The 21,831-nt window shown below is 49.3% G+C and overlaps 10 protein-coding genes across 10 annotated transcripts; 6 read left to right on the top strand and 4 right to left on the bottom strand.

Moving 5' to 3' along the window:
- Positions 1–833: 833 nt before the first annotated feature.
- Positions 834–1,842, top strand: M436DRAFT_70143 (Arabinanase/levansucrase/invertase; the record flags this gene model as incomplete). Its single annotated transcript, XM_013575811.1, has 2 exons — positions 834–1,145; positions 1,198–1,842. The coding sequence occupies 2 exons, from the start codon at positions 834–836 to the stop codon at positions 1,840–1,842; spliced, it is 957 nt and encodes a 318-aa protein (XP_013431265.1).
- Positions 1,843–2,504: 662 nt separating this feature from the next.
- Positions 2,505–3,002, bottom strand: M436DRAFT_78985 (uncharacterized protein; the record flags this gene model as incomplete). The annotated part of the gene is made up of 1 exon (XM_013576015.1): positions 2,505–3,002. One exon carries the CDS (start codon positions 3,000–3,002, stop codon positions 2,505–2,507), a length of 498 nt encoding a protein of 165 aa, XP_013431469.1.
- A 1,471-nt stretch (positions 3,003–4,473) lies between these two features.
- M436DRAFT_78984 (MFS general substrate transporter) lies at positions 4,474–6,171 on the top strand (the record flags this gene model as incomplete). The annotated part of the gene is made up of 5 exons (XM_013576014.1): positions 4,474–4,499; positions 4,559–5,082; positions 5,132–5,201; positions 5,264–5,516; positions 5,575–6,171. The coding sequence occupies 5 exons, from the start codon at positions 4,474–4,476 to the stop codon at positions 6,169–6,171; spliced, it is 1,470 nt and encodes a 489-aa protein (XP_013431468.1).
- Positions 6,172–8,465: 2,294 nt separating this feature from the next.
- M436DRAFT_39072 (RraA-like protein) lies at positions 8,466–9,296 on the top strand (the record flags this gene model as incomplete). The annotated part of the gene is made up of 3 exons (XM_013575478.1): positions 8,466–8,525; positions 8,584–8,925; positions 9,012–9,296. The coding sequence occupies 3 exons, from the start codon at positions 8,466–8,468 to the stop codon at positions 9,294–9,296; spliced, it is 687 nt and encodes a 228-aa protein (XP_013430932.1).
- Positions 9,297–9,389: 93 nt separating this feature from the next.
- Positions 9,390–10,701, bottom strand: M436DRAFT_70139 (norsolorinic acid reductase; the record flags this gene model as incomplete). Its single annotated transcript, XM_013575810.1, has 4 exons — positions 9,390–9,872; positions 9,925–10,463; positions 10,513–10,520; positions 10,577–10,701. 4 exons carry the CDS (start codon positions 10,699–10,701, stop codon positions 9,390–9,392), a joined length of 1,155 nt encoding a protein of 384 aa, XP_013431264.1.
- Positions 10,702–11,192: 491 nt separating this feature from the next.
- M436DRAFT_61018 (uncharacterized protein) lies at positions 11,193–12,926 on the bottom strand (the record flags this gene model as incomplete). The annotated part of the gene is made up of 7 exons (XM_013575663.1): positions 11,193–11,567; positions 11,632–11,660; positions 11,716–11,782; positions 11,841–11,967; positions 12,025–12,294; positions 12,601–12,682; positions 12,785–12,926. The coding sequence occupies 7 exons, from the start codon at positions 12,924–12,926 to the stop codon at positions 11,193–11,195; spliced, it is 1,092 nt and encodes a 363-aa protein (XP_013431117.1).
- A 917-nt stretch (positions 12,927–13,843) lies between these two features.
- Positions 13,844–14,858, top strand: M436DRAFT_38300 (short chain dehydrogenase; the record flags this gene model as incomplete). The annotated part of the gene is made up of 2 exons (XM_013575336.1): positions 13,844–13,937; positions 14,002–14,858. 2 exons carry the CDS (start codon positions 13,844–13,846, stop codon positions 14,856–14,858), a joined length of 951 nt encoding a protein of 316 aa, XP_013430790.1.
- Positions 14,859–15,075: 217 nt separating this feature from the next.
- On the bottom strand, positions 15,076–16,161 carry M436DRAFT_61016 (uncharacterized protein; the record flags this gene model as incomplete). The annotated part of the gene is made up of 2 exons (XM_013575662.1): positions 15,076–15,959; positions 15,996–16,161. The coding sequence occupies 2 exons, from the start codon at positions 16,159–16,161 to the stop codon at positions 15,076–15,078; spliced, it is 1,050 nt and encodes a 349-aa protein (XP_013431116.1).
- A 557-nt stretch (positions 16,162–16,718) lies between these two features.
- M436DRAFT_61015 (uncharacterized protein) lies at positions 16,719–17,210 on the top strand (the record flags this gene model as incomplete). The annotated part of the gene is made up of 2 exons (XM_013575661.1): positions 16,719–16,727; positions 16,812–17,210. 2 exons carry the CDS (start codon positions 16,719–16,721, stop codon positions 17,208–17,210), a joined length of 408 nt encoding a protein of 135 aa, XP_013431115.1.
- A 1,999-nt stretch (positions 17,211–19,209) lies between these two features.
- M436DRAFT_70135 (bifunctional 6-phosphofructo-2-kinase/fructose-2,6-bisphosphate 2-phosphatase) lies at positions 19,210–20,928 on the top strand (the record flags this gene model as incomplete). The annotated part of the gene is made up of 2 exons (XM_013575809.1): positions 19,210–19,320; positions 19,621–20,928. 2 exons carry the CDS (start codon positions 19,210–19,212, stop codon positions 20,926–20,928), a joined length of 1,419 nt encoding a protein of 472 aa, XP_013431263.1.
- Between the last annotated feature and the right edge of the window lie 903 nt (positions 20,929–21,831).

Raw genomic sequence — 21,831 nt, 5'->3', positions numbered from 1 at the left:
AAGCCCAACAGCCAAGCCACTGGACGTGTTGCTGATCTTCGGTCGGCACCCTGCGCATGCCAACCTGACTTTCCGTCTAACCTTAACCATGAGTAAGATTTATCCTAACTTCGCGACAAGATTATGATCAACGAGGTCTCGGGACTTTGTTCAGAAGATGATCGCTGGATTGATCGACTATACGTCTTGGCCGTTTGGACATTCCTTTTGTACGGACAGCACCAACTGCCCAGCGCCTTGGCTTTGTCAGCCATTCCGACCTCCAACCAGTCAGCGTCTTGTTACTACAGCGCATAGCTACAATCTTGTTTGTAAACGTCGCTGCAGCTTGAGGGAAAGGACACAGGGTCGACCGTTAACGGGTGTGCCTGCATGGCGACCCACGATGACTACCACCGAATACTTCCGACGTCATACAGCAGAAAAAACTACCTGTCAGGAATGGACCAAAGGATCTTCTGCTCACGTTGCACTGCCCCTTACTCGTTGGAGATGAGGTATACAGATGTAAGAACGCCAAGATGACGATGGAGGCTGCGAAGGAAGTATGTTGTTGGTCAAGTGATTGCACATCGCTACGGCCGTGTGTTGTTATTGCTAGTCTGGGTGGCCGGCAATAGGTGATGTGAGCAGCGAGTATCAATGTGGTAAGTCTATGGTAAGAGAAGTTGACAGCGGGTTGACTGATATAAAGGTCGCAAGCCCTCGACGATGTTGAGCTGAGTATATCGCATCTTCAATTGTGCAGACACAGTATACTTACCCCTACACTTCCATCTCGTTCTTATCTTGTCATACATACACAGCATATACACTTCTATACCTTGCCCTAAATGTTGAGCACAACTTTGACTCTGCTGGTAACAGCACTACTGTCCTCAGCAGCTCCAGTCGAAAAACGCTCAACGAGTGGTGCTGTTATCACGGTCGACTTCCCAGATCCAGCACTTGTTAGTGTTAACAACAAGTGGTGGGCGTTCGGAACCCAGTCTCTCTATGACAACAAGCAAATACACATTCAGGTTGCTTCTTCTTCTGACTTCAACTCTTGGTCTCTCCACAATGGTCAAGATGCCTTGCCAAACTTGCCTGGCTGGGTAGACCAGAGTAACCCTTTGGTGTGGGCTCCTGATATCATGCATCTGGTAAGTCAAGATGTAGCGTCCCCTATGTGAAACACGACTGACATATCAACAGGACGATGGGACTTTTGTGATGTACTTCAGTGCCACTACCAACATCGGTGGTAATGGAAACTACCACTGCATAGGCACAGCTACCAGCTCCAATGTTGAAGGTCCCTACACTCCATCACCAAACCCATGGTACTGCCCCGTCAATCAGGGTGGCGCTATTGATGCGGCAGGCTTCCGAGATGCAGATGGCACCTGGTACATAACCTACAAGATCGACGGCAACGCCATGGGCAACGGAGGCATTTGCAACAATGGCAATGCTCCTATTGTCAACACACCCATCATGATCCAGAAGGTCGGAGCAGATGGCATGAGCAAGCAAGGCAGTCCTTCAACCATCATGAACCTTCAAGCCTCGGATGGTCCCGATATTGAAGCCCCTGCCATGATCAGAAGAGAAACCACATATATACTTATGTTCAGCTCTCACTGTTACAGCACAAACAGCTACGACACACTATACGCAACCAGCAATTCGCCCACGGGAGGCTTTGTTCGAGGAGGAAGCCTTGTGGGTGGTGGAAGAGGTGGCATGGATGCTTCATTGGATGCCACTCATGTTGCCTTCCATGGACTGCAGAGTGATGGACGCAGGTTCATGTACACTGGCATCCTGAACATCAACGGCAATACTGTTACGATCTAGATGATGATGGACGACTTGACGGACTACGACATTTCACGACCTGATTATGATTTGATGGATGCATCTTGTACTACATATACTGCGACCTTGGTGCAAGATTGCACTGGGTCTTCTTACCGCCAAACCGACGATCCGAGGACGAATGGGGTTCTACAGATCACCAGCTAAATCTCAATTGTAACCCCCATAGTTTTCCATGCTTCCCTATATTCTTCCTCACCCATCCATCTTGAGTCTCGAGTAAGGTCGTACTGGTTTGCATCCAGGGCGTCGCGTGTTTGAGACAGTCCTCGAACTTCAGAGTCTCCCATTGGGCTATCTGTCAGCTGATCTGATGCTATCTCGTGAGTAGAATCAGAGTCGTCTTTGATATCGAGTGCTTGGCATATAGCCTCTCTGACATGGCTGAAGATGAGCGATGAATCTACTTTCCCTATCGCTGCCAGATTCTTCGCCCAACAGGATCTTAGAATACCTTAAACCGGACGCGCCGAGGTATCGATTTCGAAAGTCCCATCTCTCAGGGCAGTTTCTACTTGACGTAGAGTTCTCCGATCGGGTATATTGGCGAGAGGGTCAATGCCACTTAAGAGAAAGTGGAGGCAAGTAGCCAACCGGCTTATATCTCCCTCAATGAAACGATCGGATGATTCATCGCCGCGCTAATGGACTGAGCCAAAGTCGAACAGCTTGAGATCGTTGTTCTTATCCACTCCCATGTTTCTGATTGCCAAGTCGCCGTGCGTATACCCCAGCTCCTCGATTTTTGCATTGGCTCTTAGTAGTTGCCTGATCCAGCAAAGGCGAGACTTGACTGATGCATCATGCCAAACTGTCTCGAGTGGCTGCAGATGTTCAAGTAGAATTGCGTCTTCGAATGTCGAATGGTCAACTTTGACGATGTCATGCTGCCCTGTGCTTTCCAGCACTCGATAGAAGGCTCGTTCGCAATGGAAGCTATCGATGCTGGATTGCGAGAGCTCAAGCTGTTCAACGGCTTCGTCCATGTCAAACGATTCTGTGGCCTTCACGGGATACTGGTACGGCATCTTGAGGACATGATGCTCTGACAGCTTGTAGGCAACTCCCTGAGAAGCGGCAATGCTTAGGCAGTCTTTGTTTGGCAGAACATAGGGAGTGAACCAGGTGTTGTCAGGCATCTGTGACTGTGAGTATGTCCCTCAGCTTGGAACTGGGATGTTTACGTTTACAAGTCAGTATGTGCAATCTGATGTTGCGTCCATGGTTCGGCTGAACACAGGAAGCTATGGCACGAAATATAGCCTTCGTAAACACCATACCTCGCATTCACTTCTTTGGTGGCCGAGCATCTTATTCTCGTGGACGAATTTATCGGGATTTTGAAAACGAATTCCCCAAACAACAAAACTTTTAACGTTCCGACGTTCTAAACGATAATTTCGCTATTTCGTCGCTATTTACGTAACAACGGTTAGCTATAAAAACATAAAAAGTTAATAGGTATATTTAAATTGTATGGATTTATAGTATATTAGGTTTTTATGTTCTTAAAAGCATTATATATATAGTTATCTTTACTTTCATTAAATTTAGCATTCGAACAATAGATTTAGGATCGTAAGGTGATTTTTTATAACATAAAAAATTATAAAAAATTCTAGATTTTACCTTTTTCTATTTTATGTAATTATATAATAACTACTTATTTTAATAAGGTAAGTATATATAGTATACTTATATATAGGTATATATATTTAGTCTAGATACTTAGAAATGTATAATCGATAATACTTAGATAGTTATTTACGAAAAACATAAATTCTACTTTTAATCGTTATATAGCTTACTATATACTTATTTTAAATACTAAAAAAAAGTATAGGCCATATAGTTATAGTAGTAATAAGTAGTTTATAAGAATTTTAAAGCTTTAAACTAATGTAGTCATGCGCTATTATACTAACTATTTTACATTTCGTTAAGCGGAACGTACCTTTTGGAGTTTTGACGCTCGGGATTTCGTTTTCAAAATCCCGATAAATTCGTCCACGAGAATATCTCGGCAGCTTTAGTGCGGTGGACTCCTCCTCTTCTTGACGTAATTACTATGCTACGCCAATAACGCAATCATCATCTCGCTGTGCATAGACATTGAGCCGTCGAGGTAGTCTGAGTCTCAGATCTAGTAGCAAGGATGGGGAAAGAAGTGAGGTACAATGTCGGGCTCCGGGAGAATGTCCAGCAATCTTGGGTTTTGATTGAAAGGTACGTCAAGAGTATCTGTAGAAACTCATCACGCTCTTTTCCTACCACAACAATCTAATGGATATAATACTAGCTCGCACAACGGCAGGTATAGCTCCAGGAACTTTGCACAATCTACACAACATGCATAAACTCGCTCACGGATCTTGAGCCTCCGCTCCGCTCAGCTTTAGCTTCCCCTCCTCCTTCGCTTGACCATCAATTGACAACAAGAATTGAGTCAAGTTATGCACAAACGGAGTGTCCAGATCCGTGAATTTTGCTGTTGATGGTAAGTATATAGGGAGTAAGTATCGCTTTGCTACACCATCGCGCATGTTCCTTTCCTTCTCGATCCTTTGATCAATCTTTCAATAGCTTTTCCATTTTTCCCTTAAGCCCGCCATGGCCGAACATAAGGAGAGCGCTGTGTCGCCACGTCTAAGACGTCCTCAGACATCGACAGAGCCACGACATTACACTCCTACAGGGATGCTGAGAAGCAGAATGCCACCACACAACAATCAAACGAAACGACCGACCCGAACATCGTCTCCTGGGATGGCGAAGATGACCCACAGAATCCAATGAACTGGACATCCAAAGCCAAAATCACCAACTGCGGCGCCATCATCTTCCTCACGCTGTTGACACCACTGGCCTCCTCCATGTTCGCACCTGGCGTCCCCGAGGTCTTGAGCGACTTCAAAGAGACATCTGTCACACTTGCCGCCTTCGTCGTCTCTGTCTTCCTGCTCGGGTTTGCTATAGGCCCGCTGTTGATCTCACCATTGAGTGAGATATATGGTCGTCGTCCTATATACATGGTCTGCAACGTGGGCTTCATCATCTTCACTGTCGCGTGTGCGGTGGCTCAATCCATGCCTCAACTCATAGTGTTTCGATTCCTGTCTGGATGCTTTGGAGTTTGCCCTGTGACTCTCGGTGGTGCTAGTATTGCGGATATGATCCCGCAGGAGAAGAGAGGTGGTGCGATGGCTTTGTATGCTATAGGTAAGTTGCTATACCAGTTTCGACGTCACTGTTACTTGACGTACCTCAGGACCGTTGTTAGGACCGGTCATAGGCCCCGTGGCGGGCGGATTCTTAGCCAGTGCTGCAGGTTGGCAATGGTACGGTTCCAATTCTTTCGCCCTCATCTACGACAACTCAGCTGACAATCCCCTGCTTGCAGGACCTTCTGGTTGATCACCATCGCCTATGGTGTCGCCACCATTATACACGCCCTCGTCTGCAAAGAAACGTTCGCACCCACAATTCTTCAACCCAAGACCACAAAGCTGCAAAAGGAAACAAACAACAACGAGCTTGGCTCAAAGCTAGATGATGGTCTCTCTAAAGAAGAACGCATGTCGCGTGCGCTTGTCCGACCCTTCAAGATGCTCTTCTTCTCACCTATCGTCTTCTTGATGTCTCTCTACGTCGCTGTAAGCATTTGAAGACGCCTTTGCACCAATGGTTCGAGTACTGACACAATCGCTGCAGGTGGTGTACGGCATCTTGTACCTTCTCTTCACGACTTTTACCTTTGTCTACGAAGAACACTATCACTTCTCAAGCTCCACCGTCGGATTGAGTTATATCGGCAGCGGTATCCGAATGTTCATCGGTCTCATCGTCACCGGCAGCTCTTCCGATAAAATTCTCAAACGCCTTACCGCTACTAACAATGGCAAATCGAAGCCAGAATTCCGCCTGTCGCCCCTCATCTTCCTCGGTGTCTTTATGCCCATTGGTCTTTTCATCTATGGGTGGACTGCTCAGAACCATGTTCAGTGGGCTGTTCCCATGTTGGACACGCTCTTCTTCGGCATCGGCTTGATCTCTTGTTTGATCTGCATTCAGACCTACTTGATCGACGCATTTACCCTGCATGCGGCGTCTGCTATGGCTGCCAACACTCTTCTGCGATCTATTCTCGGTGGACTTCTTCCTCTGGCGGGCCTGGATATGTATGATGCGTTGGGGTTGGGCTGGGGAAACAGCTTGATTGGCTTCGTTGCTTTTGCGATGTTGCCCATCCCTGTGGCTTTCTACTTCTATGGTGAAAAGATCAGGAACAGGTTCCCTGTCAAGCTTTAAGTTTTGTAGTTACAGTAGTAAAGATTCTGGAGAAATGCCATCCATTGTTCAACTCTGCACATGTTCAGACTTTCGTCCAAAGTGACAAATGTGGAGCAGCAGACGCTTGAGATTGACGAGACTAGCCATTTTGTGTCGGGATACAAGATGTCTGCATTGGAGTTTACGGTAAGGTCGTGGGTAAAGAAAAGTTCGGGTCGATTCAGGGGCTGGAGAGCTTTGGGTAACTTTTGGCAATCTTCAGAGAATCAAACAACTGGTCTTGATTATAAGAAAACGATGAATGGAAACAGAAGTATCGTGAAGGAAGCGGAAATTTCGATTGTAGTTGCAGCTATGGAAACAACCCTTGCTTATGGTGGGTGCTGGACCAGATATGAAGGCGGCGCCTATAACGTGTCCTTAGAGCATCTTGCCTTCACAAGTTCAATACCACAAGGGCCTCTGTTGAAGCGTCAGACGCGTGTAGAAACTTCTGTAGAGAGAACCAGGGCGTAGGGCACAGCAGTAGCCTCCGCGTATGATAGATACAGGTCTGATCAGGGGCTGCTGGAGATGTTGACATAGGCTGAAATGATAACCACACAACCATCTAGATCAGCAGCGAAGTATATCAGGGGTGTGCGAGTGTCAGAAAGCATCGGGCGCGCAAGCTTTGCATGTGACGGCGTGAAAGTGAAGTGAATGGTCGCGAGCGCGACTTGACAACACCACTCTTGGCGTCGGTCGAGCCACGAGCTGGTGGCTATAATTCACAGCGCGAGCGCCGCCAGCTTCTTTCCTTCTTCATCTCACCCACCTTCCTTTTCCTCCATCCACACTTCATCGCCAACCTGGGCCGTCTGCTTTTTGTTGCTTCTAGAGCTGCGTTCCAGCTCGCCCCCAACCTCGTTTCGGTGTTGCCCGTCCTTCTTCTTTCTTGTTGTTTCCCCCCGAGTCGGCGTCCTTTGTTCGTTTCACCTTCTGCGCGCCTTGCCCAGGTCACGTCTGCTACACTTTGTCATCTTCTTTCATCGTTTGCGCCTCTGCTGCGCAGTGCCCCATCTTCCTGCCCTCATTCGCCCATGGTCTGCCGCTTCACCCGCGGTGTACAGGCTGCCATGGCGCCGCGCACCTCTTCTTCTACGTTGTCCTCACTCTCAGGAGTGTTGATTTCTGGATGGCGGCAGCACCTCTTTAGGTGTTGCGCGACCTTGGTCGATCGTTGCTAATAGGCCTCGCCTACGTGTGTCCGCCGAAGAATCAAAACCTGGACTCTCGACCAGTCACTATACCCGGATCTGAATCCTTTTGCCGCAAGGCCTGGGGAAGCTCGGAGGCCGGGGCGTGGCAACCAGACTGTCGATGACCATATCCAGCAGCGGAGGCTTTCATGCCTGTCCTAGCCGGATGAGCTGCCCACGCAGACATCCAATGGTGGTCCACTGAACATTGTGATATGGGAATGGGCAGCAAAGTGGGGACAAGACAAGACGTATCGAGACCTTCCGGAGGGAGCTGTAACGGCCTAACTCCGATCGGTGTAGTACCGGCGAGCTGTAACGAGTCAATGGTAATCTTGTCGAAAAAACAACAGTCCCCCTCATACGTGTTCAACCACGCCGGGGCCCGCACGTCGACCGGAGAAGCCATTCACGGTCTGCATGGCATGTGAAGTACCGCAAGGGAACCTATGCCATGTCGCCATGTCTGGTCATCCGAAGATGCGAGATCGGAAGAGTAGCGTGGAGCTCTATCCGTGGATAGTCGGCACAATTTTTGGAACTTTTCAGTCGACTCTCTTTTGAGAGTTGACCCAACACTTTTTTTTTTTTTCATCGTTGTCCTGGCTTCTCAGCTAGGCGCCGGAGAAGGAATCTCCATTTATCGGTATGTGTTGACTTGTCGTTCCTGTCGCTCGGTGTCTGTCCCTCTCGTCTTGCTCTACGAGTAGTCGGTATGCTGGCGGCTTTCTGTTCATCATACACAAGCGCGTAGCTTTCCTTGTTCCTTTATCAGGGGCGTCTTTGTGTGCATCCTGCCATCAAACACATTGCACTTGCAACTTTGGATGGCAACATACCCAACGTTTCGCGCTTGCATCGTCGCTTCTCTTGAGTCTTGTCGAGTTGTTACGAGAACCAGAGGCTTCGCGAGCTGTCGTTGAAAGAAAGGTAGCCGTTCGTGCGGAGAACGCACCGTATTCTCATGTGCAGAAGTGATGAGGCATATCGACCTCGGTCAATCGACCATCTCTCAACCACGACCATCACCACAAGTTTTCATCTTCTCAAGAATACGGAGCCGACAAAGCAATGCCTCCAACAGTTCCCGCCCACGTCTTCAACGCCCTCAAGCGCTTCACCTCCTGTGACGTATGTCTTTCCCCCCTCTCACCATCCCACCACAGCTAGCTAAACCTCATCCTCACAGGTCGGCGATGCCCTCATAAAACTAAACGTCCGCTACGGCGGCTACCTCCACGGCCTACGCATGTACTCTCCCACCCCCCAAACCTGCACCACAAAAATACTCGGGCCGGCCTATACAGTGCAAATGGTTGATGCTGCCGACACCACCTCTCCAAAGCCATCTCAACACTTTGTAGATGGAGTGAGTAAAGATGCAGTAGTGTTTATTTCGCAACCTGAAGGCTTTTACTCGGCGTGTTGGGGAGGCTTGATGACTACGAGAGCAAAGTATTTGGGTGCAAAGGGAGTGGTGGTGGATGGGAATGTGAGGGATTTGGGGGAGCATAGGGAGATGGGGTTTCCGGTACGTTTGTGTCCTGTCCTTCTCTAACCTATCCTTGCCATCGACTGTAAGAGAGGTTTGCTGATGATGGTGGTATGTTGCGACAGGTTTTTGCAAAAGGCACCTCAGCACTGGGCTCCAACACTTTTACCAGAGCGTCAGGGCTCAACGTTCCTGTGCAATTTACCTCGGAAACACAGAAAAGGCCTCTGACTATCAATCCTGGAGACTTGATCTTGGCGGATCAAGATGGTGTTGTCGTTGTGCCTGTTGAACACGCAGAAAAGTGTTTGAAGATTTGCGAGGAAAGGTTTGAGATTGATGAGAAGACTATGGAGGCGCTGAAGAATGGAGAAGCTATGGGTGATACGCTTGCTCGTTTGAGGAAGTAGGGTGTGCGAACAGATGTTTATGAATCTTTGAGCTTTTGATATTCGAAGACAGACTATAGACTTTTTGATTTGCTATGCTGATTCTTCCATCACTCAGACCTCAGAGCGAGCTGCAACGGGCTTCTGCTTAGGAGGAGCATCGATTCTAGCCGCCAAACCAGTAAGCTTGACATCCGCTGCCGTGTTGTTCGTGACATCAAACTTCTCAGCAAAGATAAAGGTATGAGGGAATCCAGGGTCAAACGGAGCCGCAGCCTCAATCTCGTTCAAATCCTCTTGGGTAAGAGTTATACTCAAGGCTTCGACATTGGCCTTGAGGTGTTCGACCTTGCGTTGGCCAACGATGGGGAACACGTTGGGGGTCTTATGCATGACGTAGGCGAGAGCGACGCCATGAAGAGTAGCGTTGTGCTTTTCAGCGACCTTCTCGAGGGCATCTGAGATGGCATCTTCGTGCTCGCTGGACTTTGAGGCGCGAGCAGAGCCTTCGTGGTCTTTGCTGCGGGCTTCCTTTGTCTTGAATTTGCCCTGGCCCAGAGGACCCCAGGGTGCGAGTGCCATGCCTTGATCTTGACACTACAAATTTTATCAGTATCGAATCCCAGAGCCAGCTTTGAGAACAACTTACCATGGGGATAATCTCCCTTTCCATATCTCTGTACGAAGCATTCCACTTGCCCTGGTATACCGAGAAAGGACGCAGACCATGAGACCGAGCATACTCATTAGCCTTGACGACGACCCAAGCAGGTGTATCCGAGACTCCGAGATACAAGACCTTGCCAGCAGTGATCAAAGCATTGAGACCATGCATGACTTCCTCAACACTGGTAGTGAAATCCCACCAATGCACATACAGCAAATCAATATAATCCGTACGCATCTTCTTCAGCGAGCGGTTGACAGAAATATGCATCGACTTGAAGGAGTTGCCGACAAAGTTGGACTGGAGGGGTTCTGCATCACGAGCGTGGCCGCGGTATCCGGTGGTGTATTTGGTGGCAATGACCATCTGATCGCGGTTTCCTTTCTTCTCCATCCATTCGCCGATCCATTCTTCAGATTCTTCGCATTGGTACGCGTTTGCGGTATCGATGAAGTTGCCGCCGAGGTCGAAGAAGGTGTCGAGCACAGCGAAGCTGTCTCCTTTACCGCACTCTCCCATGACTGTGAACTGTCAGTCATATACTTTGAGTCAGGATCGGCTGGTAGTCACAATCTTTCCTGCGGGTCAAACATCAGTCAGATACTCTGAGTCGGAATTGGCTGGCAAACCTTACCATCCAGTGCCGAAGTTCATGGCTCCCAGACACAATGGAGAACATTTGATGCCTGCAGTAGGTGCTAGGACTCTATGGTAGCCAAGAAGACTCTTGGGCTTGGGTGCAGGATCGAAGAAAGACATTGTGTATGACGGGTATATTGTTCAATGAGTTGAAGAGCTTGTAGTATTCTGAACTGTCAATGATCGAGGCACAGCTTCCTATTTGTACTTGACTTTATCGTTCGAGCAGCTGCAATGACGTGTGGTAGACGCGGGGTTAGGATGTTTATGTCCAGACTCCGGAGTTATGGACGCTCACCCTTCCGCTCCTGAAGCCTTAATTGTGGACTATGCCAATCCGATATCTTCTAAAGATGGGTCTCCTATGAGAAGCCCTAAGGATTCTCAGTGCAAGAAACATGTGATTCGGCTTGGAAGACGAGCTCGGAGGACCAAAAAGTGTTGGTATCGGATTTAATCTTACTTCCAGTGAAACTATCTGGACGACTCGCCATCAGGGTATGTGGTTGTGAGGGCAAGGTAGCAGTATCCTATCTGCTCAATGGATTTATGAGACTGTTGAATACGAGAGACCAGAAGACTTTGCGTTGATTACAAGTACCGTGCCAATTTCATCGAGCTTCTGTCAGCCTTCCAAGATCCTTCAGCGGGACCTGCGACTCATATGAATTTTTCCTGCTCCTATTCCGTCCTTTGCCATTATCAATACTCTCAGTGCGGAAGTCGCTATCTGAATCTCCAACGTAGACTTGCACATCTCTCTGACGAGATATACCTTGAATGTGTTCCTGTTGCGCATGGTCGGGTTGCGAATGGGCAATTACGGCAGTGTTTTTGGGACCCATATGCATATCATCGTCGTCGCCGTGGAGCGCGTGTGGATGGCGTGGCCTTTGTGATTGCTCACCAGACAGGCCCAAAGAGGTCGATTTTGGCTTTACGTCGTTTTCAGATGTTCGGGCGACTTTGACTATCATGTCTGCCATCTGTACCAAATAATGTCAGCATATTTCTTTAGAAGTTGTGGAGTGGTTCAGCTGGTATACGTACAGACATCTCTATATTGAGCTTTGCCATATCTTGGGAGGAATATCAGTGATTGTTCGAATGGTAATATGGATTTTGCATACTTACAGGCAACAGGATGGAACTGCACAAAGAGTGTATGGTTTCTCAATGACATGAGTCCAATGAGCATGAGCTGAGAAAGCATCAGTATGTGTCACGTACGGAGTGTAAGATGTTCGGAGGCAACACACATCCATAGCTACGGATACAAGGCCTAAGCGGGTATAGTAAGAGACAAGTGGTTTGTACTTTCTGAGTCCATGATATTTGACGAGACGCGCCCGCACGGTGAATACGAAATACCAGTTGAGAAAGGCACTGTAGTGTCATCAGCAAATGTCACTCATATGGCGGTAGAGTCTCGAAAAAACTCACTCGACGAGCATAATCAAGACCTTGGATAATCTATCCCAATACCGATTAATATGAACAAATGTTTGGTTCACCGGCGGCATCATATGGCTTGGGATGAAAATGCAGAACACCGCGATGTTGATGCACGAGATGATGACCGCTGTTGCGATCTTGAGTTTCGTTGCAGTAGGTCTCCGTTCTGCGATGACGGCAATTCTATTGATGATGATTTGCATCAAGAGTTGCACTTCCAGTGCGTAGAAGACAAGGATGAAGAAGAGGAGGGTTGGCCTGCGGTTGTCATCAGTGTATGATCTTAGTTCTATATACTACAGATCCACGAGAGTTTGTGACCATCAATCGAGTTGTTCGTGGCCAAACACCAAACGAAGGAAGGACCTGGCCATGCACCTTTGTACGAGCAAACGCCAAATATAAATGACTTTGTTCAGAGCGATGGTCCATAAGCCAGAGTTGCTTTCCGGATGTCATGTAGCCCATTTTCGATCGCATATTCAGCAATTCCAGACGGAGCAGATCACAATATACGCGCAAACCTCGCGTGTCCGTCTAGCCATAAACGAATGCAGTACTTACGTAGTCTTTACAACGTCCTTGAGATAGAGCCATGTCAAGATTCCAAGGATAAGATTTGCCAGGATCTCGCCCCAGAGCATATCTTAAAGTAAGGGTACAATTAGCATAGTTCTTGTGCAAGCATGGTTTAGAATGCACGCGATAAGCCATGTGATAACTCTCGATCGGTGCTCGCTCGACGTACAGATATACACGCTCCGGGAAGGAGCTCGATTCGCCCTCGTCTGCTTGTAGGCGCGGACCACAGTCAAGAGCCCGAAGCCAAGAGAGAACCCAGCAGCGGCTGCTGCGAGTTGCAGGTCACCGGATGTCGTCGCGTTCGCCATGGCGGAAGGTTGGATGGATGAGAAGTCAGATAGTGAGGGCCGGATTAGAGAAGAAATCGCTGCCCTTACGAACTTTGCAGGGCACAAGGGTGTACACAACCATCGTATCGAGAGCCTAGGGAGGAGAGTGCACTGTGCGCAGAGGCAAGTTTGCGAATGTTGTTCTGCATCATCGCCGCTTGCGTGGCCCAAGCACTTCGAGCTGTAAGCCTCGATCTCAGAGATTGATGGTGAGTAGAGAAGGGAGTATGTAGAGCCGGCCACGACGCTTGGAGGCAGCAACTCGAATTTGGATATGCAAGCTATACAGACTGCTCCGTATACCCCTCGCTGCATTAGAGACGTCAATCATGGACGCACCACCTGGTTGAAAGCTCTACGAATGCCATGCAGAAGAGATCCAAGGCACACTCGTTAGAGAACCTGGGGGCCAGGTTCTTTACTGTGGGTCTAATATTAAACACATGGCTACGGCCAAGTAACTTCGTTTCGAGTTCCTTTGGCGGCATCTGCAAAGGTATCACTGCGGTGTCAAAGATGCTGCGGAGCCGCGTCGCACCTATTCTGAAACCTTCGTCCAGCCCTACAGTATAGCGCTAGAACAGATCTTATGTCATCAATAATGGTCTGCCAGACACAGGCATGTCGATAGCATCCAGATTACGACGGAAGACGCAGCAGAGGTCGTTCCCTCGGTATGTCGCGGGATGTTTAGTCGACAACATGTGATGTTGAGTCAACAACGATACTCTGGTCCGAGAGATGACAGGAAGTTTGGTGAGAAAGCGCGACAGCCCCCGCGTTTTGCCAGCCTCGGTTCTGTTGACAACAGCATGTGATATATAATCCACGGGTAGGCTCTGATCAATAGATGAACACCTCTGTAGCATCTGATCACAGCATCGTCGAAGATCAAGATGGCAAGCACAAAACCTGTAACATTAGTCATTGGTGCTTCTCGTGGCATGGGTCGACAGATAGCAATTGGTCTGGCAGGAGAAGGCTACACAGGTGAGATGATGATAGGAGCTCTATTTACAACTCGAGGGCAAGTCACTGACAGTGGAAAATAAAGTGGTCGTCGCAGCAAAAACAACCTCAGATCCCGAAAAACTGGCTACCTTCCCACCAGATCCAAATTCATCTCAGAGCACTATCAATACAGTCGCAAAAGAGATACACTTGCTCGGAGGAACCGCGATCCCCATGGCAGTTAACACACGCTCAACAGAATCAGTGGATAAACTGTTCGCCAGAGTCTCCACCGAGCTCGGTCGACTCGATGTGTTGGTTTATAATTCTGGAGCCATCTGGTGGTCTTCGGTAGCCAAGACGCCAGTCAAGCGATTCAAGCTGATGCAAGAAGTCAATATCGAGGGCTTGTACTCTAGCATCCAAGCTTCGTTTCCGCTGTTCGAAAAGAGTGGTTGGAAGGGACGCGTGATTGTCGTTTGCCCACCAATATACAGCCGATTCTTTAGAGGCAAGACCGCATATGCTGTGGGAAAAGTAGGAATGAGCGTGTTGGTTAAGGGGTTGTCTATGGACTGGATCCGAGAAGCGAAGACAGATATGGCAATCAATGGTATCTGGCCTGCGGTGGCTATCGAGAGTGCCGCAACTCAAGATGCCGTCGCAGCTGATATGGACAGGAGAGGCGATCTTAGGAAGCCAACCATTTTCTCGGACGCCATTCTAGCTATGCTCAGCTCGCCGACGAGAGAGGTAAACGGGCTCTTGACAACCGATGAAGACTTTCTCCGCGACGTTGGAGGTGTGGCTGATTTCAGCAAATACAATCTTGTGCCTGGATCGATTCCAAGGAGAATCATGCCCAAAGAGTTTCCGGACCTGACCGTTGAAGGGCAAGATGACGAGGGTGTGAGGACGGATAGCACAATTTTGCGTGCAAGGCGTCATGCGAGGCTCTAAATCCTTGCGAACCAAAATGATTTGTATCTTCCTCTGGATGTTGTGCAGCAACAGTATGTCATGAGGCTGTTTAGTTCTGCCTTTTACATGTTTTAGACGCACAAGTTGAGCGCAAGACATAACAAGCACGGCAATGCCCTCTAGCACAAGACTTTAAATATCGCGAGAGAGAGAGAGAGAGACTACCAGCTCGCGTCACTTTCCATATCAGACTCGTCTACTCGTCTCCACTGGTTGTGTTTCCGTCCAGACGCATTGCATCCGGTTCGGGAAACTCGTTGGACAAATGGACGAGACGCGGGCGTATCTGTTCTCTTCCCTTGACTTCGAGCTCTCCTAGATTCTTCTCAAACACCGGGGAGTCAGGAGAAACGTCAACTCCCGCCCATATGTTGGTAAAGCGAAGATAGTCCAGCTGGTGTGCATAAGGCAAGATGGCCTGGATCAGACAATGTATAGAAGTTCTAGGGGAGGAGGAGGATTTATCGTCCTCAGCCGTTTTCTTGTGCAACACCGTATCGACTATTGATATATGTCGTATAGGATGACTTTTGGCTATCGCCCCTGCTAGCATTCGACTGAGATCGCTGGGATTGAGATTGCATCTTTGGATTCGAAGACTTTTGCATTCGAGGCTGAAGATCCAAATTCGAAACTCGGACCAATGGAATGTGTGCAGGTTTCGCATCATCAGACGTCCTTTGAGATAGTCGAACGACATGTCTCCGATGCTTGGATATTTGGCGACCAGTAATGGAGGGAATGTCGCAGTACCCTGCCGACTTTCAATCTGCAGTATCTGGTGAATGTATTGCAATATCGTTCCAAGCTCAATGCCAGTGAAAGTTCGATGTGGCTCAATGAGAGAATAAGACGCATCCAGTGGCATGTGTCGTTTATCCCAATCTTCCCTTCGAGCTCGAACATGGATGCTGCTGATCGCCAGCTTGCTCACTGCAATCAAGACCAAGATCATATCGAAGTAGTATTCAACCTCTTGGGTGTCTATGTCGTCTTCGTCTCCGGGGTCATCGAAGTCTGCAAAGGGGTCGAAAACGAGAATCAGTTGGCGATTCAATGAAGCCAGAGTATCGAGAACCTCTTGAAGCAGAGGTGCGAGCTACCAAAGACTCAGACCCTTTCTCTTGTACACAAAGGTGATCTTCTCGATGGTAGCCGCATGGATATGGCTCGCGAGCACCGCCTTCGTGATTGACAAATCCTCGTCCTTTTCAGTGTCGACGACCCACTCATGGAAGTAGAGCAGAAACGATTGTGACAGGCACGCTCCAGAGTTTTGCATGTTTCTCGCATACTAAGTAAGGCATCAGTCGGATATTCATCCCAGCCGTCTTCGTCTTCGATTATGTCCACAATCTGGTCCAGAATCTCCGGAGGCAGATTGTCTAGGCTTGGGCCCGTCATAATTGAGATCCTGGTGAACTCCAGTCGTTTGCCGAAAGTTTCGTTGGCGGGATAACTTGATCGATACAGATCCAACCAGTGCAGTAATGGTTCCTCTTGACTTTTCGATATTGAGTAACACAGAGAAGACTTATAAGTCGCTCGCTGTACGCTGTAGATTAGAATAATAAGAGTCGACGCTTTGACCACTTCAGCCCCGGGCAAGTCGACCCTGCCCGCCAGCTCAACGGCCTCTCCGATGTTCATCGTCCGCAACCACATCCATTTGTGAAATAAGAGTGTTATGTAGTCGCACCTCATCCGGGAACCCGTCGTACGACTCCTAGAAGCCTGCTCGCATCAGTAAGAGACAACAATCTCACGGGTTGCATCAGTAAAGCAGCACAAATCCGATCGCTCAACCAACCTCTAACGGCTGCGGACTTTCAAACAACCATGTTCGAGGTAAATATTCCAAGGCTTCATTACCTATCAACCAAAGCGTTCGAATCAAGCAAACTCACCATAAATCTTGCTGCAAAAAAACAGACACGACATGCGGCAGACCGTTATCACCTCCGTATGCATCGCGCACGCTCAGTAGTCCTCACAAACACGGAGCTCGTCGAGATCCGCGCGGCCCAACGCACCTTCGAAGGCGCATACATTCGCACCTCACTAGGACAATTCAGCTTCGCTCTGGTGGTTCTCAAGATCTTCACAGCGGAATTCTATAGTATTGGAGCTTTGTTTGCAATCTACGGAGCGGGTGTTTTGGGGGTGAGCGCGTTTAGGAGGATGCAGGGGAACAGACAGTTCTTTTCTGAAGTTGGTGAGGATGGATTGAGGAGGAAGAGGTTTAGGACAAGTGGGAACGTGGTGGTTGTTTTGACTGCGCTGAGCGTGTTGAGTTATATCAGTTTGCTGGTTCTGACTTTGAGATTGTGATGAGAAGCGGTCTCTGTTCTGCATCTTTGAGATGTCGGAAGCCGACTGGTATAGATTTATGATGTATGGATGATGTTCACATGATTGCTGAGTATAGTTGATCCACTCCTGATATCTCTGATCGTGGACACGTCTGACGAACATCGGACGTCCCAGGTCCATGGCGTTCGTCACTTCTTTCGGGACCCCTTTCGACGTCCGTCACACTTGCTTGTGTTCGTATCTGGTCGGATTCTACATCCGGAGGTGTACTGTACCTTGCAACCATTCAGGCAGAAAGCTGAGCTGAACATGGTTGGGACCAACGCGCATTTCTTTCTTAAGATATCGACGAGAACAACAATAGAACATTCAAATCACACGGCTTTCCTCAATCGTCCTTTCGTGAAACAACGATGACTTGGTCAAGCACCGCGCCTTGAAGACTGCAAGAAGAAGCGCTCCGGATTACTTCGTATGAAGGTGATGGAGCAAATATTGGCTGAGCTTCGATAGGCAAGGCAGCCGCAAAGCGGGCGTTGGCGGGGTCCGAAGGCGGAGAGTGCGGCGTGCCGATAGTGACACTTGCGGAGAGAGGGTTGCATCGTCCAGGGATCGCGAGGTGATCAGAATTGCATAATCAGATACAGGTATGGGCAGGGGAGGAGCTGATGTGTTGTTCTGGCAGGCAGCTTGTTTGACGCGAGACAAGGGCGATGGCAATCTCTTGGTCGTTCATCTCAACAAGTTTTGGGTGGGCGAGACGCAGCGTGGGATGCATCCGCAGTTCGATTGGCTGCCCCTTGTTGATATGCATTGTTCTGACGCCGACAGCCTTGGAGGGATGTAGCAAGAAGACAACGGTCTATTCGGCCCTCTTCTGTCCTTGTCGCATGTGTTATCATCGGGTCAGCTGCTGCTTTGGAATAAACAACCTGATTCCCAATCAACCATCTTCTGACTTCCAGCGCCCTCTTCCGCGTAGTTCCAGCGCACTTCGAGAGTCACAGCCATAGCACCTGCCTGAGCTCGTGATCGACCCGGGAGCGCCAGAAAGTGGTACTTTTGTACTGGGCTTCTTTTTGGCGAACCGTGGAAGAAGCAGAAGATTTACTCCGGACTGCATCACGCTCTGCAAGGCAACCTTATTTCCATTGCGGGCTTTGAAGTTATTTATGATTCACGCGCCAACACAGTCACAATAATTATTCTGACTGGTCGCACAAAATCCAGCCTCATCTCATCCAGGATCAAAAGCTTCAGCCGACACGTCCGACAGCTCACTTCTTCTTCCTTCACCAAAGCGCATCGCCTATTACCTACCAGTTATACATATCGGACGGTCAAGGGTTCGCCTATCAAGACCCAGGCCCCAGGCCGTTCTCGGCGTTAGTCAGACTAAACGAACACGAATCGCGGGCCTCTCTCCAGCGGCGCCGCGATAGGAGACAGGGCGCTGCCGCAGCACTCGGACCGTGGAGCGTCATAGGCCGTGGGAAATTCAATTCTGGACCCTCTTTTTCTCAGCATGCCACTCATCTGCGAGCCCGCCGAAATCCTGGCTGCCTCTTCCACCACTCAGTCCACCCTCCCTTTCCACCGTCGCCAGAGCCAACAGAGCAACATTGCAAAGTCTGTGATGATGAGCAACGTGCAAGATCAACAGCGCCGCAGCATTGACGAAATCACACACAAAGACTTGAAGTCCAGCCTCAACACCAGCTTGGGCAACTCGGCCAACAAGAAAGGCTCCCAAACACCAGAGATCCAATCCTTCCGCCCCCCGCCAACCGCCCGTACAGCGTCCGCCGTCGGTGCCACCAATACTGGTGCTCTCAACGACACCCCCGATGGCACAGCACCCAACAGCCCAAGGCTTCTGCCAGTAAGGCAAAACTCGGGTTCCAGCACCCCGCGCGTCCGCCCTACAACCCTCGATATCCCCGGTCTCACAAAGTCAAAAGTCTCGCCCGATGGCAGAATCGCCAAAAGAGATGTTGGTGCCAAGTTGGTCATCGTCATGGTCGGTCTGCCTGCACGAGGAAAGAGTTATATCACAAAGAAGCTAGCACGCTACCTGAACTGGCTACAACACGACACGCGCATCTTCAATGTAGGAGAAAGACGCCGTGTCGCTGCTGGCGGGCCGAACACCTTGGAAAAGACGAGAAGCCATCGCCCTTCTTTCCTACCAAGCGAACACCGTCCCAGTCTGGCCAGTGTCAACGGCATCGTCGACACAGCGACACACCTTGGTTCATCCGGTCTTGCTGCTCAGATTCAAGCACACAGTAACCACAGCGAGAGCCAAGACAAAGACAGTAAATCTCGTAGACTTACTATGCCCGTCATTCAGCTACCGCCCGCATCCGAGGACGACGGCGTAGCTGAATCCGTCGACGATGGTACAGATGGTGTCGAGTTGACCAAGGTGTCAACGCCCGAGATGCCCGACCCCGAATCAATGGACCAGACGGCCAGCTTCTTCGATCCCTCGAACAAAAGAGCTGCCTTGATCCGTGAACAGTGCGCCATGGACACTTTGGACGAACTCCTCGACTACATCCTAGAAGGCAACGGCTCCGTCGGTATCCTTGACGCCACAAACAGCACTCTCGAGCGCAGAAAGGTCATCATGAAGAAGATTCGTGAAAGAGCTGGTCATGAGCTGAACGTCCTCTTCCTCGAGAGTCGATGCGTCGATGAGAACCTGCTCGAGTCAAACATGCGCCTGAAGCTTTCTGGCCCCGACTACAAGGACCAAGACCCTGTCACTGCGCTCGAGGACTTCAAGAAGCGTGTTGCCATTTACGAAAAAGCCTACGTTCCGCTTGGCGAGTACGAGGAAAAGAACAACATGCCTTATATCCAGATGATCGATGTTGGTCGCAAGGTCATCTCACATCAGATCCGTGGTTTCCTCTCTGCACAAGCCAACTACTACCTTCTCAACTTCAACCTCGCCCCACGTATGATCTGGATCACGCGTCATGGTCTTTCCATGGACAATGTTTCTGGCAAGATTGGTGGTGATTCTGACCTCAGCAGCGAGGGCATCCAATATGCCAAAACACTCACCAAGTTCATCGAGCATGCGCGAAGAGAATGGGACATGAAGCAGCTCCACAAGCTCACTCACTCACACTTCCCTCCTCAACCCGGTGACACCACACCTCCCAACCCCCACTACCAACCCAACGACAACAACGAGCTACCTCAAAAATCCTTCTGCGTGTGGACTTCCATGCTCAAGCGCAGTATCCAAACCGCACAGTTCTTTGACGATGAAGAATACGACTCGAAGCAGATGCGCATGCTGGACGAGCTCAACGCCGGTATCATGGAAGGCCTCACCTACTCCTCCATCGCCGAAGCCCACCCTGCTGAATACGCACTGCGCAAGAAAGACAAGCTACACTACCGCTACCCCGGTCCTGGCGGTGAGGGATACCTCGATATCATCAACCGCCTGCGTCCAGTGATTGTCGAGCTCGAACGCATGGAAGACCACTGCTTGCTTGTTGGCCACCGCAGCGTTGCCCGCGTTCTACTTGCATACTTCCGCGGTCTGAAGAGAGAGGAGGTTGCGGACTTGGATGTGCCTATCGGTATGCTGTATTGTCTTGAGCCTAAGCCTTATGGTGTGGACTTCAAGGCGTACAAGTGGGACAAGAACACTGAGTGGTTCTATGAGCAACCCAATTTCCAACTCAAGCGGGCTGAGGATGATATGCAGTAAATGACATTTGGGGGTGGGCTGGTTTGATAAAGGCTTTTTTTTCTTGATGACATTTATATCTGCTTTTGGGACGTTGGGAGTCGAGATTTGGGACGTCGGGGGTTTCTACAAGGGGCGTTTCTTCTTTTGCATGTTGCTTCTTTTTTCTACAGGCTACAAGGGGCATTGCGAGCGAGTGACAGTGGGCAAAGGAAAGGAAAGTGTTTATCTTATGGAGAGGACTGTGCTTCTAGAGTATCTTGAATGACGACTGGGGTTCATGCCTTTCAACCGAGCTTGTCTTTTGCATCTAGTCTTTGTTCTCTGCCGATAGGTGTGTGTTCTGCTTTTCTTGATGTGGCCCGAGATCTTTCGTGACTGCGAATAAAGTGAGACACAGCCAAAGCGGCTCTAAGAAGTCAATTCTTTTCTTCATAGGCTTTTTTTTTATCTTGCGGCAGAAAAATTTGCTTTACCAGATTATGATTTTTCCTTCCTGCCTGCCTCTCTACTCTATCACCGTTGTCTGTTTTCTTTTTTTTTGCTTTGCATTCTTGTTCTCGCCATTGTGTACAAGGTGGGAGCTTTTTTTTTTTCTCTGAGGGTGATTCTCCTTCTAGAGACGAACGATCATTCATCTGCCAGAGCGCGTGGTTCATCCCCAGCAAGTCGGCCGCCGCTGCATCCTTCTGAGCAGGAAAGCGATCCTTGCTTGCTTCCAGAGACGAAAGAGGGGATCACCCGTCCGTCTGTTCGTTTCGCTCGAGCTTTCCTCCGAGACATCGCGGAGGTTGTTGATCTTCCACAAAGACAAGTCGTCGCTTTGGTCGGAAGGCGGACGGATGCTGCTCTTCACGGTGGTCTTCTACCTGGACCCCGATGCCAATAAGCACTTGTACCCTCCAGACTGTACGTTTTCCCCGT

The sequence above is a fragment of the Aureobasidium namibiae genome (genome assembly GCF_000721765.1).
Source record: "Aureobasidium namibiae CBS 147.97 unplaced genomic scaffold scaffold_2, whole genome shotgun sequence".
NCBI classification, from domain to species: Eukaryota; Fungi; Ascomycota; class Dothideomycetes; order Dothideales; family Saccotheciaceae; genus Aureobasidium; species Aureobasidium namibiae.
The sequence above is the reverse complement of the archived record's forward strand: the minus strand, read 5'-3'. Positions and strand labels throughout refer to the sequence as shown.